The sequence below is a fragment of the Rhinoraja longicauda genome, chromosome 2 (genome assembly GCF_053455715.1).
Source record: "Rhinoraja longicauda isolate Sanriku21f chromosome 2, sRhiLon1.1, whole genome shotgun sequence".
NCBI classification, from domain to species: domain Eukaryota; kingdom Metazoa; phylum Chordata; class Chondrichthyes; order Rajiformes; family Arhynchobatidae; genus Rhinoraja; species Rhinoraja longicauda.
The window spans coordinates 28,577,840-28,595,605 of record NC_135954.1 but is presented as its reverse complement, the minus strand read 5'-3'; the positions used below and the strand labels follow the sequence as shown (position 1 = coordinate 28,595,605).

The following is a 17,766-nucleotide window of genomic DNA, read 5'->3' as shown; positions in this document are numbered from 1 at the left end:
GTCCCTTGTGTCTTTTGGCCGGTACAGTGGCGCAGCAGTCGAGTTGCTGCCTTACTGCACAGAGATCTGGGGTTGAACCTAACTACCTGTCTGTGTGGAGTTTGTACATTCTCCCTGTGACTGCGTGGGGTTGCTCCAGTTTCCTCCCACATTCCAAAGATGTGCAGGTTTGTCGGCCAGTTGACCTCTGTAAAGTGTGTAGGATAGAACTAGTGTATGGGAGATCGTTGCTTAGCATGGACTTGGTGGGCTGAAGGGCCTGTACAAAGACGGTGACAGAGAGAATGTACAAACAATATACAGATAGCACCCGTCGTCAGGATCGAACCAGGGTCTCTGGCACATTAAGGCACCAACTCTACCACTGCGCCACTATGCCGCTCAGTGCTTATCTGAGAGAGCTGTGTGTGACTAGAGCTATGTAAATTGATTCTGGGAAATATGCAGCTTAATTGCAGCTGGTTTGTAATTGCAGGCTGCCAGTTAGTGCTTGGGTGTCTGTCAGCTGAGTTTTTCTATAATTAAGGAAAGTTCGTTTCTACGTGCATGGAGCAGACTTTTGCTATTGTTATGTTGGTGGCTGACTTAAAAGTACTTCCAACGGTAGTTGTGGGTGGTCCAGTGAAGCTGCCTTCAGACCCGGAGGGAGAAGATGAGCAGCAAAGCAGACAAACGTGACTGGGAATAGCTGCATCAAGGGCTGCAATGGAGGGCAGATAGAGAAAAGACGCTAGGTTCCTCTCAAAAACAGCCAAGGGCATTCTCCCGCGAAAGCCTAAAGAAAGTCTATGATTCTGTTCTGGAACAGGTTGCACAAGACCTGGAAGACTCTGTCCACAGTGGTTCACAAACTATAGAAGATGTTGCATGATTGTTCAGACAGATCTGAAGAAATTGCAGGTTATGGGCATCATGGCAATGCCTGCATTTACTGCCCATTCTTAGTCGACCTTGAATCAGGGAGATACCTAATTACGATACAATAAGATACAACTTTACTTATCCCTGAGGGAAATTGGTCTGTCACCAGCCAAAAGATACCGTTACAAGGCATTGAAAGTGTCATGTGCATTGTAATAAGAATTAAATTTAAGTGATCAGTTATTGCACAGTGCATATGTAATATTGCTGTGTGAGATGTGTGTGATGTGTGAGATCAGCGCCACTGGTCACAATTGGAGTCACAATTAGGCCAAATCTGGTAAGGATGGCAGATTTCCTTCCCTGAAAGTCTCAAGTGAGCCTGATGAGCATTTACAACGGTTGTTTCCTGTTAGCCATTGCTTATGCTAGCGTTTTACTCAGATTTATTTAACCACATAAATTTAAATTTCCCTGCAGAAACAGGGAACTGGAGATGCTGGTTTTCACAAAACAACACAAAGTGCTAGAGTAACCCAATGGGTCAGGCAGCATCTCTGGAAAACATGGATAGGGTCATGACCGTTCTTCAGACCCCTGCTGCCGGGGTGGAATTTGAACACTCTCTCCACGTTAGTGGTCCAGGCCATTGAAAACCAGCTGAGTAACTTAACCAACTAGCTATCACTCTCACAATAGTAGTTATTGTGAGCGCTCTGGCATTGTGAGCTTTTTTAGCCGCCCCCAGATATACTGATCTTATTCCTCAAGTCCTCTTTCACACCCACGGCAGCTCTAGGAGAGGGACCATGGAGAGGGACCATGGTTTCACTGATGGAGTTGACCACACGATGCATTAAATCATCGAGTTATTTGAGCAATCAGCGGAAGTTGACATATTGTGTCCTTTGTTCCATTCCATAGACCTGCAAGTTATTTCTAATTAATGCCGGAAAAGGACCATTATCTGTTTGAAATTTCTTTCTTGAACTGGACCATTATCTGAGAATATGAAGCCACTATATTTTCACAGGCAGCCACTCAGCAATTGAGGATGACTTGTTTCCACTTTGGCTTTATGACTTTATTGGCTTTGTGGGAATGGCAGGCTCTGTCACACCTGGGGCAGGAAGTGTGGGCAGGTGATGGTGGGTGGATAGCATTGCGGGTAGTTTGTGAGGTGGTGTGCTCCTTTGCCATGCAGGGCTTCTGTATAGTGGTGATGCATGGACTTCAGTTTCTCAATACCATCCAAAATGCTCCTCCACCACTTTGGCCAGTATTGAGCCAAGAATTCCCAAGAGTCTGGGGTAGGGCGGGGGGGACGGGGATTGTTGGGTTTTTTTCACGGAAGCTTTGAGTGCATCCTTTAATCTTTGCCTCTGCCTGTCTAGTAATCTCTTTCCCTGATAGAGCTAGTAATAGAGTCTATGTTTTGCGCTTATCCTTCCAGTTAACAAAATTCATAAATCTCAGATTTTAAATTGGCTATGCATTATCACCGGCATCAGAGTGCCAGATTTTTTGTCACCCTTCATGTGTAGAAATATTTCCTCATTACATTCTTGAAAGGCATGTTTTTTATTTTAAGATCATTGTCCTTCATTTTCCATGTGACAAGGAGTATGAGAACTTCATCCTCAAATTCTCCTTAATATATAGGAAATTTAAAACAAATCACTTTTTAATCTAATAATCATGTTTCTGCAGTCTCCCTTGTGAATTTAACCATTGGAACCCAGGTATTATTCCCAGTAAACCCATTCTACACCCCCTCCATAACCAGGATATCTTTTCTTAAGTTGTGGTGGCCATGATTGCTTGCACAATCTGCTCGTCCAAAGTGAACTTCTTTCTGTTCAAGTATTCAGTGGAATCTGCAGCCAGAGTCTCTTTTAAGAAGTCCTGCCTTCCATTAAGTAATCTTGGAGCAATTATTTTTGACTTCCAACTGAAACAACGCAAGTACCAGAAAATTACACATTACCCGAGGATGCTGAGAGGAATTTCCAGTATATCCTTCACCTCTGTCCACTTGTATTCCAGGGATGGTATCAACTGAAGGTCTTTGCAATAATCGCACAACTAGAGAAACGTTTTGAATCATCCTTTGTCTTGGTGTCTTAATATAAAGCCTGATACAATAACAAGTAGCAAAGTAGATTTTCCTTATTACTTGCAGTTATGGCTAAAAGGTTATAGTCAATAAAGAAAACATATTGCATCTAAACCCATGTGCATTAGTGCTCAAGCACAAACTAAATTTGTACTCCTGTGAATCTTGGATGTTTTAAGAGGTTTATTTTGAAACAAGCACCATAAAATAAAGAACTATGTTCTAACAAAACCTGTTTTGCTCTTCTATTTGATATTGCCTGGTTTATAGGTTGGTCCAGAGATTAATGAGTCTTTGCCACTTGCCTTCAGGTGTTCAAAGAACATGTGCTAAGATTTAATCAAAAAGGCAAGAAAGACAAACTGTTAAAATATAATTTAAAGTCAGAGACGTAAAGTCGTACAGCATGGAAGCAGGACCTGCCCACATTTGGCCCACATCCCTCTATATCTATCCTATCCATGTACCTGTCCAAATGTCTTTATTATTGTCCCTGCCTCAACTCCCTCCATTGGCAGCTGATTCCATGCACCCATCAACCGCTGTGTGGAAAAAGTTGCCCCTCGGGGGTTCCAATCAAATCTTTCCCCTCTCACCTTAAACCTACGGCCTCTGTTTCTTGATTCCCCTACTCTAGGTAAAGGCCTCTGTGCATCTACCATATCTATTCCCCTCATGATCTTATCAACAAAGTGGAAAATATTTAGACCAAAAGTAGTATTGGGTAAGCCAAATCATTCAAGACCATACCATTGTGATTAAACAACAATAAATAATCTGCGCTGTGTGATTAATCCTGGTCGTCAATCCCCTTTGATTCTCAAAGGGGCACCGCAGAGTAAGTTTGTGTTGCTGAAATGGAGAATTTGAAATTCAGTCAAATTTTAGCTCTGACTTTCTATCTCCTAACCCTTATGATGCTGGGAAAGGTGAATTGCTTCTGCATAGTAAATTTGCCCAGAAAGATAGCTAGGTGATTGAGGGAATTGAGCTCTCCTAGATGCTGCCTGACCTGCTGAGTTACTCCAGCATTTTGTGATACCTTCGATTTGTACCAGCATCTGCAGTTATTTTCCTACACGCTAGGTGATAGAGGCTCGTTTAAAAAAAAATGGAAGTTGTATTTTTTAAGATGAAACTGTTAATTTGCCCATCACACACGGACATAAGAAAACAGGAGTGGGAGTAGGTAGCTTCATTCTGACTCGAAATGTGGAATGCCTGACTTGAAAGTAACTGATGTTGCTAATCAGACAAAATATATTTCCATTCCAGAACAGTTGAATCCTTTATCTACTTTTGCAACTTCACAAAATAAAATCAGAATTATAAAGTAGAAGATGGATGCTCTAATCACCAAAGGAGAAAATACATTTTTTTTTAAAATTGCAATGTAGCGTGACCACTTAAACCAGTTGGTATTGCAGTTGAGTTCAACAATAGACTTGGCTCCAGGATTTGTTTCAACATATGATTCATTTTACTTAAATTTTTGAATACTCAGGGTGTGCAGAATACATCTTAAACACAATTAAAAATGTATTTTTTCCACTGTGACAACCTCAAGCTGTGAGAGACCCTTAACATGCTCATGTTGTATTAGATATCCAAACAGGACCTATTTGTTGCATCACATCCAAAAACTAATTGGAAAGTTGTCGAAAGCTGGATCCTTGGGAGACACATTTTGTTTGTATCCTGAATGCATCCCAACAGTATTCTGACTAGTTGCTTCATGGCCTGGCATGGCAATTCCAAAGAACAGGAATGGAAGAGGCTGCAGAGAATGGTGGAATCAGCCTGGTCCGTCACGGGCACAGTCCTCCCCACCATTGAAAGCCTCGAGAAGCCGGCATCTATCATCAAAGATCCCCATCATCTAGATCATGCCAACTTCTCACAGCTACCATCCGATAGGAGGCACAGAAGCCTGAAGTCCTACACCATCAAGCTAGGAAACAGCTACTTTCCAACAATTATTGGTTTCTTGAACCAGCCGACATAATCTCAATCCCATCTCTACAATTATGTTCTTGCACTAAAGTCTTTTTTTTTTTGCACAGTATTCTTTTAGAATTTAATGTGTAAGTTATGAATGTTTTTCTGAGTCTTTGGGCCTGTGAACATGCTGCAAGCTCGATTTTTCATTGTACCTGTGTCTTACTGTACTCATGCATATGGCAATAAACTTGAACCTGTTTTGCTTTCTTTTCGACTCTGGGGAATGAAGGACTACTATTCTGGCTGAGGAAATTAAAATGAGATTTGGAATTTGGAGCTTATTTTTGTAACATAGTTCAATATTTCTTGCCTCCTTGTGGAGCAAAAGAGAACACACAATATAAGCTGTTATTGTTTAGTAGGAGCAGGTTCAAGTACTGAGTGAGCAACTCCTGCTCCTGCATTTGTGTACTTGAGATGTTTATAGTGCTGGAATGGCAGGTTTTAAATTAATCTAGTTTTATCTTTGTATCTTTAATTTCTTATTTTTGTTTCCAGGTGCATTATATCTTCAGTATGGAGACGAAATGACACAATTTACAATGCCGAATGAAATTACATCAATGGATACAGTTCACGCACTATTTGTACGTGCCTTCCCGAAACAACTCACGATGAAGATGCTGGAATCTCAACATGTAGCTGTGTGTATTAATGATGAAGCCAGGAATATGTTCATTGAGCTAACTGACTTGAGGTAAGCAAATGGTGCCAACATTCTTAATGTCAATTCATACACAGTTGGATATGGGAAAACTTTGTTCTTAAAGTCCTAAAAACAGGCAAAAAAAAATACATATCATTAGATTTGAATTATCTCAATTTTTAAAGTTAAGGTTTGCTTCTGTAAATAAATTTTGGTAAATGAACTTAAGGTTTATTCTCAAACCAGTTTACATTTTTTTCTTGAGTTGCGGGAATATAGCTGAACGTGCAAAATTAAAGTTCGTCGGTGTTTAATTGTGGTAATACCCTCCTGCTGTACCAGACCATAATATGCCTTTTCCGTGTGTTAAAATATTTTCTTATGTGATAACCTGCGGTTTTCCTTGTTTTCAACTAATACATGTGTGACCAGCTGTGGCTGGAAAATCTGATGGGGATAATGACATGCGATACCTTAGGTTTGGGGTCAGACATGAAAACTGTTTCATAAAGGACCAGGTCATGTCCGATCTACAGACTGGCAGTTGCAGGAGTAACTGACTGCAATTGGCTCTATTGCTGTTGGCTGTACCAGTGAAGTCCCTCAGTGATCGCTGACCTTCCCACCTCCCAACCTCCCACTTGCTGGTGAGTTGGATCCCTCGATGTGGCCTCCCAACACTGCTGGGAGATTATTCCCCAAGCCTGTACATTAGCAGCCAGCCTCTCCTGTTTACTTGAATCAAGAAACTGCAGATGCTGGTTTACAAAAGAAGACACAGCATGCTGGAGTAGCTCAGCAGGTAAGGCAACACTCCAGGAGAACATGGACAGGCGATGTTTCGCATCAGGTCCCGAATTATCGCCTATCCATCTTTTTCTGCAGAAGAGTCCCGACCCGAAACGTCACCGTCACCCATTCCTTCTGTCCAGACATGCTGCCTGACCCGCTGAGCTACTCCAGCATTCAGTGTCCTCTCCACTTCTTTCCTAGCAGGTTCTACTGAGAGTTTCCTTTGTACTGGGATGACTGAGTGGTGTGTTGCCCCCTAATGACTAAAAACCTATAAACAACAGCATCACTGGTTCAGTCTAGGGTTTGGTCGGGATCAGCATGGAGATTCCAGAAGAGCAATGTTGGGGGTGGTTTGGGATGGGGATTGTCTAGGAGGGTGATATTTGGGAATGCAAATGGAGGTGATTAAGAAAGGAATAAAGTTCTGAACTTATAATTTCATAGACGGGGGAATATTAGGCACAAGAGTAAAGCGGGCTATAAGGTAAAATTTATACATTTAAAAAATATTCCTTCCCTCTCAGGTTATTGACAGGGAAAAGTTGATGCCAGCATTTAGGATGTATAGGGGTGTATGAGTATGAAACAAGTTGCTACCTCAAAAACAAATTCAGTTGAGAATAGCTATGTAGGGTTTCCATGTCACTCTCCCGGTAGGGCCAAGCATGACTGTTATCAGCATGCATGGAGGCCAGTCATGGGAGCTTCCCCACAAGCCAGTGAACAACAAACGTTTGGCGCGGCATAGTGGCTCAGCGGTAGAGTTGCTGCCTTACAGCACCAGAGACCCGCGATCGATCCTGACATTGGATGGTGTCTGTATGGAGTTTGTACGTTCTCCCTGTGACCGCATGGGTTTTCTCCGGGTGCTTCAGTTTCCTCCCTCACTCCAAAGATGTACAGGTTTGTAGGCTAATTGGCTGCGATAAAATTGTAAATGGTCTCAGCAATCATCAGGCTCTTGAACAGCTATAACAGCATTTAAAAGACATTTGGACCAGTACATGGATATGAAATGTTTGGAGAGATATGGGCCAAATATAGGCAAATGGAACTAGCTTAGATGGGGCATCTTGGTTGGGTTGGGCCAAAGTGCATGCTTTTGTGCTGTTTGACTCTTTAGCTCTGTGACTACACTATACAACACTAACTAAACTAGGAACAATGGACTGTCTCAGTCTTTTTTGCAGTAGTATTGCGGTTATTAATTAATTCATATTTTAAACTTCTTATATGTTATCTATGAGGAGAGTGTTTACAGGCCTGTTATGCTGCTGCAAATAAGAATGTCCATGTTCCAATGTCGGTGCCTATAACATTTAAACAATCTTGATTCTCTTGACACATTGTAGCCGTATCTAGTCTAGAGTTAATGTATCAACTGTTTGGATGATCCAGCCAGTGACTTCAGTGTGAGATAGTTGGCAAACTTGAGAATTTGTATTCTATACTGCATTAGTGTAAATAGACCAAGTGGACTGGGTCCAAACCTCTCCTGCATTCATGCAGCACCCCCTCGTCCCCTCCCGTCCCCCCTCCCCTTCACCCATCCCCTTCACCCCTCACTCACCCCCTTCATGGATGGATGGATGGATGGATGGATGGATGGATGGATGGATGGATGGATGGATGGATGGATGGATGGATGGATGGATGGATGGATGGGTGGATGGGTGGGTATGGGTGGGTGGGTGGGTGGGTGGGCGGGCGGGCGGGCGGGCGGGTGGATGGATGGATGGATGGCATAACCCTATATTCATGAGGTCATCTGGATGCCATTGGTTTAGACATGTCATTTAACGTATTTGCATTTATTTGTGCTCCATGCCATTTAGTGCATCTGAAACAAAAAAACAACAACTTTGGAGCTGTTCAGCAGGTCAGGCAGCATCTGTGGAAAGAAGAGCTTAGTTAATATCCATAATCTTTGATCAGAACTGGGGAAATTTAGAAAACTGGTATGTTTTACGTTGAAAGAGGGGTGAGGGGGGGGGGGAGAATATAGATAATACCTAATAGGTTGCAGGTTTAGAGAAAATGGATGATGGATTGGTGTTAACTAAGAGATGTTGGTGAAGGCTTGTAAATAGAAACTAATCAATTGTGACAAGAATGGATAGTGGGAGAATGGAGTACAAAAAATGTTCTGTGCATCTATGTGCTTGTCATCATTCTTCATTAAGTATTCATATAAATTGTATGCTCTGTCTAAAGCCAGCTATTTATAGCTCTATGGACAGAGAGCATTATAAATGTAGAAAACCTGCTCAGTTTTACTTGCATGCATGTTATTTTACCCTTGGACAGTAAATCTTTCCAGTTCATTGGACCTAAATCTCTGTCAACTCTCCTACATGTCTCTTTCTTCAGTTACATAAGTTATCATGTGCTCGGTGAGTGGAACTTAGATATGTTGCTGGATCGCATTGCTTCTCATGTTTGTTCTATCTTTAGACTGCCATGCTTAGCTGTTTTCAATGGGACACTGCTTGAAGAATTCTAATCCAGGTCTCCATCGGCTGCGGGTTTGGCTTTCCTGGACATCCTGCCTGCAATACATTTAGAATGCTTGTGTCTTGGACATTCTTACCTCTTGGAGGACTGTACTTCCATTTCCTAGTCATCACGCCATTACTAACTCCATAGGTCTTTATCTTCAATACCAAGCCTTGCCATTTCATTTTCCAAATTACTTAATGGTATCTCCTTTTCCCTCCCCCAGCTCAATCATCACCTTCATCCCTATGACTCCAATCAGAGCATTGCTCAATCATTGGCCTCATTTTACAAATGTCTTCTTCAACTTTAACCCTTGATTTTATTTTTCCCATTCTTACTTTTGTTCTCTGATCTATAAATTTTTTTAGTCATCTTTCCAACAGGAAAAGTGGAATATAGATAGTTGCTTTAGAAGTGCCATATAATATTCTGTGGCCTTTGCTGCCAATTCCACTATAAGTGTTCAGCTAGAGTTGGTTAAGACTAAAGCCCTGTGTAAATGGGGCTTTCTGTTGATGAATTCACATGCACTATCGTGAACTCCAGAATAAAGCCTCATGTAAACAACCGGAAATCAGAAACTCGAGATTCACCCTAGAGTCCACATACTTTGCACTCTCAGCCTTATTGAATTCATCTGATTCAACAGTTTATTTTAAAAGAAACCTTTTCAAACATCACTTCCAGATGGCCCTGGAATCTGGGCAAACAACAGGAATTCCAGCTGTGGTATTAGGTCTTCATTGCCGTCCAACCTCTGTTTTAGAGCAGTTGCGAATGTGTTTTTTTAACTTTTAATAACAAGCCATTCATACTGGTGTTCCTTTCAGAGTAGGTTATAAATATTTCTTCTCATGTAGTAAACCATTTCATGAATATTTGCTTTTTTTTCAACAGTGTTCAAAGATGGGTAGCGACAAAATATAGTGAGTGTCATTGGTGTGTCAGAGGGATAACCTACATGTGAAGTTAGTTGGCAACTTTAACTGGACTTTCTTACTTAGATACAGGTGTCTATACATAAGCAGATGCACCCATCTCAGTTATTTCCAAGTGCTGCTTTAGTGATGTGCTAGTAACTGACTGAGACAGTGCTGCCATCTATTGCCTTTTATTAATCCTATTTAAAAGTTCTATCGTGGAACACACTATATCAATGCAAGGATTGAAATTACCAGGCTCTCTGATTGTTCCTTAGTAAATGTACCTAAGCTACAGAATTACACAGGCTCAGACTGGTCCATTTGCGGAACATTTTTATCTTGCTTACCTTAACTGGGCTGGCAGTAAAGGCTGCAGATGCTGGAATTTGGAACAAAAAACAAACTGCTGGAAGATCTCAGTGGGTCAGGCAGCATTTATGAAGGAAAAGTGCTGGTTGATATGTCAATGGAAGTCCCAATAAAGGGCGGCACGGTGGCGCAGCGGTAGAGTTGCTGCCTTACAGCGAATGCAACGCCAGAGACTCAGGTTCAATCCTGATTACGGGCGCCGTCTGTACGGAGTTTGTACGTTCTCCCCGTAACCCGCGTGGGTTTTCTCCGAGATCTTCGGTTTCCTCCCACACTCCAAAGACGTACAGGTATGTAGGTTAATTGACTGGGTAAATGTAAAAATTGTCCCTAGTGTGTGTAGGATAGTGTTAATGTGCGGGGATCGCTGGGTGGCGCGGACTCAGTGGGCCGAAGGGCCTGTTTCCGCGCTGTATCTCTAAATCTAAAAAAAAAATCAATGTGTCAACCATTCCTTTGCCTCCTCAGATGCTGCTTGGCTCCGTGAGTTATTCTCGCAGTCTGTTTTTTGTGCTGGCAGTAAAGGTGATGATGTGGCACGTCTTGGCAACAGGGAGGTAAAATGGGGAAGAAAAAAGGAGAAAGTTAAATTCATTATTTATAATGTGTTATGTAAGTTGTCTATTTTAAATGTATTCCGGGAGTTTGAGATTAAGTTAGATTAAAATGAACTTTTGACAGTTCTGTAAGTTGTTGGTTCACAGAAAAGCAGTGTTTTGTTTATCTTTCTCTGAGTATAATTACTTTAGCTGCATGACCACACAGAACGAAACATACTGAATTGCTGAGCTTCATTGAAAAGTTCCAGGGCTGATTATTTTTAATAAAATGTTCCTGATCGAAGAAATCCTCAATCAACTATTGATGAGAGAGAGTAATCCATCTTATGACTGTACTGAGTATGTTGAATGATTTCAAACATTTTCTACCTTTTCTCATGTTTTTGTTACAATAGAGAAGGAGGCTATTTGGTGCAATGAGTCTATACCAATTCTTGGAGCATTCCCATAAGAAGCATTCCCTGATTTAATTCCCTTAACCTATCTTTTCTCACATGCCCAACCCCTCCTGATGTTATTGCTGCCCAACTATGCTAAGTTGCAAGCTTATTTACCAGCATGTCTTTAGGAAGCAAAAGGAATTTGGAGTACCCAGGGAAACCTACATAAGGTCATAAGTGATAGGAGCAGAATTAGGCCATTTGGCCCATCAAAATCTGCTACGCCATAAAATTATGCCTGATCTATCACTCCCTCCTAACCCCATTCTCATGTCTTCTCCCTGTAATCCCTGACACCTGTACTAATCAATTCTTACACTATTGTAAGAAGAACATACAAACATACCATAGACCTGACTGGAAATCGGGATCAAATCTGGGCTGTTGGAGTTGCCAAAAAGCAGCTCTGTGCCACGATACTGATGTATTTATATTGACTTCTACTTGAATTAATAGGCTGCAGTATAAATCTGCAGATCTTTTAGTTCCTCTTTTTCTGAGCAACTGAGCGAAAAGCAAACTGCTGGAGGAACTCACCGAAGCTAGGCAGCATTTGTGGAGGAATATGGCCAGATGTAGTTTTGGATTGGGACCCTTCTTCAAACTGATGGAGTAGAGGAGAGATAGCAGGTAAAAAGTGGAGGGCAAGAGCTGGAATGAGATAGGTGGTTTATCAGCAGTCTCTTGTGTCTCCACCAGAGCTAATTGGATGGGAAATGCATAGTAGCATTGATTTTACATTGACAGTAATTGTGATTGTACCCATCTCTGAAGCTTCCTCTTCATTCCAGATATGGTCAACCCCCCCAACTGACCCAGATCTTGTTGTGAGTGTAGGTACTCTTGCTCACTGTCTGCTCTACCAACAACTTTGGTGTCATCTGCAAATTTACTAACAATGTTACCTCATTGTCATCCAAATCTTTAATGGATATAACAAATGACAGGGGTCACAGCATCAACCCCTGTGGCACACCACTGGTCACGGGCCTCCAATCAGAAAAACAATCTGATGCAACTATCCTTTGACTCCTTCCTCCAAGCCACTGTTGAATCCAATAGGCTAGCTTGCTTTGGATTCCATGTAATCTAACCTTCCAGCCAAGCCTGCAGTATGATCTAACTTTGAAGGCCTTGCTAAAGTCTTCATAGCCAATGTCCACTGGCTTGCCCTTAGCAATCCACTTGGTGACCTCTTCCAAAAACTACATCAGTTTTGAGAGACATGATTTTCTCTGCATGACTATCCCTCATCAGTGCAAGTCTCTCCAAATTCTGGTAGATCCTGCCTCTAAGAATCCCCTCCAACATTGTACCCACCATTGACATCAGGGTCGCCAGCCTTGCTGCCCTTCTTAAATACTGGTACAGGATGAGTCACCCTCCAGTCTTATTTATTCTTATGGTTTCTTCTGAATTCACAAAGCTCCTGATTTAATGTACACCAGTTTGCCATTGACTGTTGATGCATCACCTTCTAAACAGAAATTGAAACTGTTCTTTTAAAGAAAGAAGGGTCTCGACCCGAAGAGTCACCCATTCCTTCTTTCCAGAGGTGCTGCCTGACCTGCTGAGATACTCCAGCATTTTGTGTCTACCATAGCATTGATTAATCCTGCTGTGAGGCAATTTCATAACTCTCCGACTTCACATGATGGGGAGGTGGAGAGTGTTTATGATCTCGAGCCTCACTGGAGGCAAGCTGATCTATTCTTCAGTTGAACTTGAATCTACACCCTCATTGTCTTTCAGAAGTCCTGAATCAGGTCATGCTGAATTTCCTATGCTTAGATTACACAGCATCTGTTGGCTGCACAGACTGTCGGCTTCTCGTTGCTGCCAGGTCTCAATCTAAATTTAAAACTTTTGACTCCGCAGATGCTGCTTGACCTGCTGAATCCTTCCTACATTCTGTCTTATGTTCCTTATTACCGCATCTGCAGTCCCTTTTTTTTGTTCTCATAGAATTGATTCATATTCCCCTTTGAATGCTCTTCAGCTTGAGCAGAGATGAAAAATATTGCAGTGAATTATTGACCAGTTTCAATGTGAATAATGATATATGATTATTTTTGTATTACATAAGGGAATTGCTATTTATTCCATTTAAATATATTCTCTTTAAATTTTCTTCAATCGTTGCAGATGTAGCATCAATTTAATTCTCAAGGTTTTCTAATTTACGTGAAAATCTTTTTTTTAATGTTGAATTGCTGATATCATCGTTAAATTTCTCTGTCACTGGTTTGAATATCCGGCCTCCAAAAAATTAAAACATTACTTTTCCATCATCTAGCTTACATCTCTACGATGCTCAGTGACCAATCTATTCTTTCCTGATCTATTTTTAATTCGCCAGATCTTTGTTTTCAGACATTAACCCCTTGCCACCCTGCCAATAGACAATAGGGTGCAGGAGGAGGCCATTCGACCCTTCGAGCCAGCACCGCCATTCAATGTGATCATGGCTGATCATTCTCAATCAGTACCCCGTTCCTGCCTTCGCCCCGTACCCCCTGACTCCGCTATCCTTAAGAGCTCTATCCAGCTCTCTCTCGAATGCATTCAGAGAATTGGCCTCCACTGCCTTCTGAGGCAGAGAATTCCACAGATTCACAACTCTCTGACTGAAAAAGTTTTTCCTCATCTCAGTTCTAAATGGCCTACCCCTTATTCTTAAACTGTGGCCCCTTGTTCTGGACTCCCCCAACATTGGGAACATGTTTCCTGCCTCTAACGTGTCCAACCCCTTAATAATCTTATACGTTTCGATAAGATCTCCTCTCATCCTTCTAAAAGGAACTTCGTACTTCAATGAATGTTTTCCTTGTTTAGAGATATAGCGCGGAAACAGGCCCTTCGGCACACCGGGTCTGCACCAACGTGCGATTCCCGCACATTAACACTATCCTACACCCACTAGGGACAATTTTTACATTTACCAAGCCAATTAACCTACAAACCTGTACGTCTTTGGAGTGTGGGAGGAAACAGAAGATCTCGGAGAAAACCCACGCAGGTCACGGGGGGAACGTACAAACGACAGCACCCATAGTCAGGATGGAACCTGGGTCTCCAGAGCCGCATTCGCTGCAATGCAGCAACTCTACCACTGCGCCACCGTGACCGCCCTGCGTTATGTCTTGGGGCAAGAGCAGGAAATTGTATTCAAGTGAAGACAGACACAAAAAGCTGGAGTAACAGGCAGCATCTCTGGAGAGAAGGAATGGGTGACATTTCGGAACGAGACCTTTCTTCAGACTGGTTAGGGATAAGGGAAACAAGAGATATGGAAGGTGATATGGAGAGATCAAGAACAATGAATAAAAGATATGCAAAAAAAGTAATGATGATGAAGGAAACATGCCATTGTTAGCTGTTTTTAGGGTGAAAATGAGAAGCTAGTGCGACTTGGGTGGGGGAGGGAGAGAGGGAGGGAGAGAGGGAATGCCGGGGCTACCTGAATTGAGAGGAATCAATATTTATACCACTGGGCTGTAAGCTGCCCAAGCAAAGATATGAGATGCTGTTCCTACAATTTGCGTTTAGCCTCACTCTGACAATGGAGGAGACCTAGGACAGAAAGGTCTGTGTAGGAATGGGAAGGAGAATTATTCAAGCAGCAGCCTAACCAGAGTTCTGATAAGTTTCATTTTATTCCCCCGTATTGTTTTAGTTATGAAATCCTTGCGTCATCTTTGCGTAGCATATTCATCTTTAACCTGTCCACAGCTAAGATTTTTTTTCACTGCTGGCCACCCTTTGCCGAGTTTTTTTTTTGGGTCAAGGACGACGGCACTAAGCCAAAATTAAGCCAAAACGCGTATACTCGGGGGTGGTGCTGAGATGTAACCATTCTGACCCGAGTATACTTGGGGGTGGCACTGAACAGGTTAAATCAAGAAGATTAGGTGCACTGTTTGTTAAGGTTTTAAGTATCAAGTTAGTGGCCAGACACAATAGTGACATTTCAGAGGGTTTTGGATAGGCACATGGATGTGCAGGGAATGTAGGAATGCGGAGCACAAGCAGGCACAGAATAGTAGTCTAACTTGGCATCATGTTCAGCACAAAGATTGTGGACTGAAGGGGCTTTTCCTGTGCTGTACTGTTCTAAGTTCTACAAGTTATGTGTGTCAAATAGTATATATTGGAAATTACAAATAGATGGAAAAAACGTGGAGGTGTTTCACACTGGGGCATCAGAGATGTCCTCATTCTTTAGGAAACGGGGCTTCCCCTCTTCCATTATAGATGAGGCTCCCACTAGGGCCTCCTCTATATCCCCCTCTATATCCCGCAACTCGGCTCTTGCTCCCTCTCCCCCCCATTCGTAACAAGGGCAGAGTCCCCCTTGTCCTCACCTTCTACCCCGTCAGCCAGCGTATCCAACAAATGATCCTCCGACATTTCCGTCACCTCCAACGGGATCCCACTACTGGCCACATCTTCCCATCTCCTCCCCTTTCTGCTTTCCGCAGAGACCGTTCCCTCCGTAACTCCCTGGTGCACTCGTCCCTTCCTACCCAAACCACCTCCTCCCCGGGCACTTTGCCCTGCAACCGCAGGAGATGCAACACCTGTCCCTTTACCTCCCCCCTCGACTCCATCCAAGGACCCAAACAGTCTTTCCAGGTGAGGCAGTGGTTCACCTGCACCTCCTCCAACCTCATCTATTGTATCCGCTGTTCCAGATGTCAACTTCTCTACATCGGCGAGACCAAACGCAGGCTCGGCGATCGTTTCGCTCAACACCTTCGCTCAGCCCGCCTTAACCAACCTGATCTCCCGGTGGCTGAGCACTTCAACTCCCCCTCCCACTCCCAGTCTGACCTTTCTGTCATGGGCCTCCTCCAGTGTCATAGTGAGGTCCACCGCAAATTGGAGGCACAGCACCTCATATTTTCCTTGGGCAGCTTACAGCCCAGCGGTATGAAGATTGACTTCTCTAACTTTAGATAGCTCCTCTGCCCCTCCCTTCCCCTTCCCCTTCCCAGTTCTCCCTCTATCTTCCTGTCTCCACCTATATCTTTTCTTTGTCCCCCCCCCCCCCCCCGACATCAGTCTGAAGAAGGGTCTCGACCCGAAACGTCACCCATTCCTTCTCTCCAGAGATGCTGCCTGTCCTCCAGCATTTTGTGTACACCTTCCAGTTGGGAAAATGTTAAAACTGAAGTGTTGCAACAAATGAGAATGAAGAGCTGGGGGTTATGGAATTAATGTTACATGAGGAGTGGTGAGGAAGGTGAAGGGTTGATGGTTGGTGTGAGCCAAAGGGCCAGTTTCAATGCTGCATCTCTCTATCTCTTAGTTTACCAATTGGCAACCAAATAACGAAGCAGGGAAAATGTCAGGTTGAGTTGTGATCACCCCTGTCATTTAATTATCTTTTTGTACTGCAATTCATGATAATATCAGTCTCTACTTCCTATCCACTAAATATTACCAACAATTAACACATCCTCTAGAAAGACATCGTACAGAAGTGAAGTACTTCATACGACCCACTGTAGCTGTCCTTTCGTACTACTGTCCACTTAGCTTCTGCAGATTTCTCTTTTAAAATAACAAACAATTCACTGAAGAAAAGTAGACTTAGAAGATTGTGGGGAATTTACAACACATTTGTGCCTATGCTGCTTAATCTGCCTCGACTATTGTTCCAAGCACTGCAGACAGAAGCTCGACAGCCATTTTATAAAAATATGTTCTTCTCATCGTCCCTCTAGTTTCTATTGCTATCCTTTCACGCTCTCACATGGAACAATCTGTGTGCATTTGTTCTACACAACAACACATAAAATCAATATATACTGTATAACAAGTTTAATACTCCAGAATAATCACTAGTAATGTGAAAGATTTGGATCCTCTGTGCTGCTCATTTTTCTACATTGAAATCCATTTGCAACAATTTTGTTTATTAACTTAAAATCTAGAAATATTTTTGTAATCTCCTGCTTCCATGTACAATGCTGACTATCTTCACACCATCAGGAAACTTTCATATGTGGTTCTGTTGCATTGTTCACATCATATACAGCATTGTGAATTTCTACAACCACAGATTAGTAAAATGTACTCATTTATATTGTCCTATTGATAGTGATCAGCCATGATCGCATTGAATGGCGGTGCTGGCTCGAAGGGCTGAATGGCCTACTCCTGCACCTATTGTCTATTGTCTATTGTCTACACTGAATTTTTTGCAGAACAATAAATTGTGTGATACTAATTCCAATTGCTGGGCCACACAGACAATTTTACATAATGTGTAATCTTTCCATTTTGGTTTATTTCAATGAATGTTAAAATTATTCACCTAACAGCACAGTTAAACATCAATTGGTCATTCTGTTCACTATTTGCAAACAATCATTTTTTAAATTTCTGTGTGGAATCCCATATCCAACTTCATTTTTTTAGCCATATGTGGAATAAGAAAGTTTTTCTTCATTCAAATTTGATATATGTGAAAAGTATGCATGGGCTTGAAAAGAATAAAAATAGTGGAACCACGTTTGATTTTGAGTACCATGGTTTCTTTTGGCACTAA

General features: G+C 42.3%; 1 protein-coding gene across 3 annotated transcripts in view; it reads left to right on the top strand.

Annotated features, from left to right (window-relative positions):
- The window catches only part of LOC144603091 (sickle tail protein homolog), a 514,507-nt gene that overhangs the window by 366,517 nt on the left and 130,224 nt on the right, over positions 1-17,766 (top strand). For all 3 annotated transcript variants that reach the window (XM_078416234.1, XM_078416240.1, XM_078416248.1), the window contains one exon: positions 5,477-5,675. In XM_078416234.1, the coding sequence (XP_078272360.1) occupies positions 5,477-5,675 (199 nt within the window). The remainder of the gene's footprint in view (positions 1-5,476; positions 5,676-17,766) is intronic.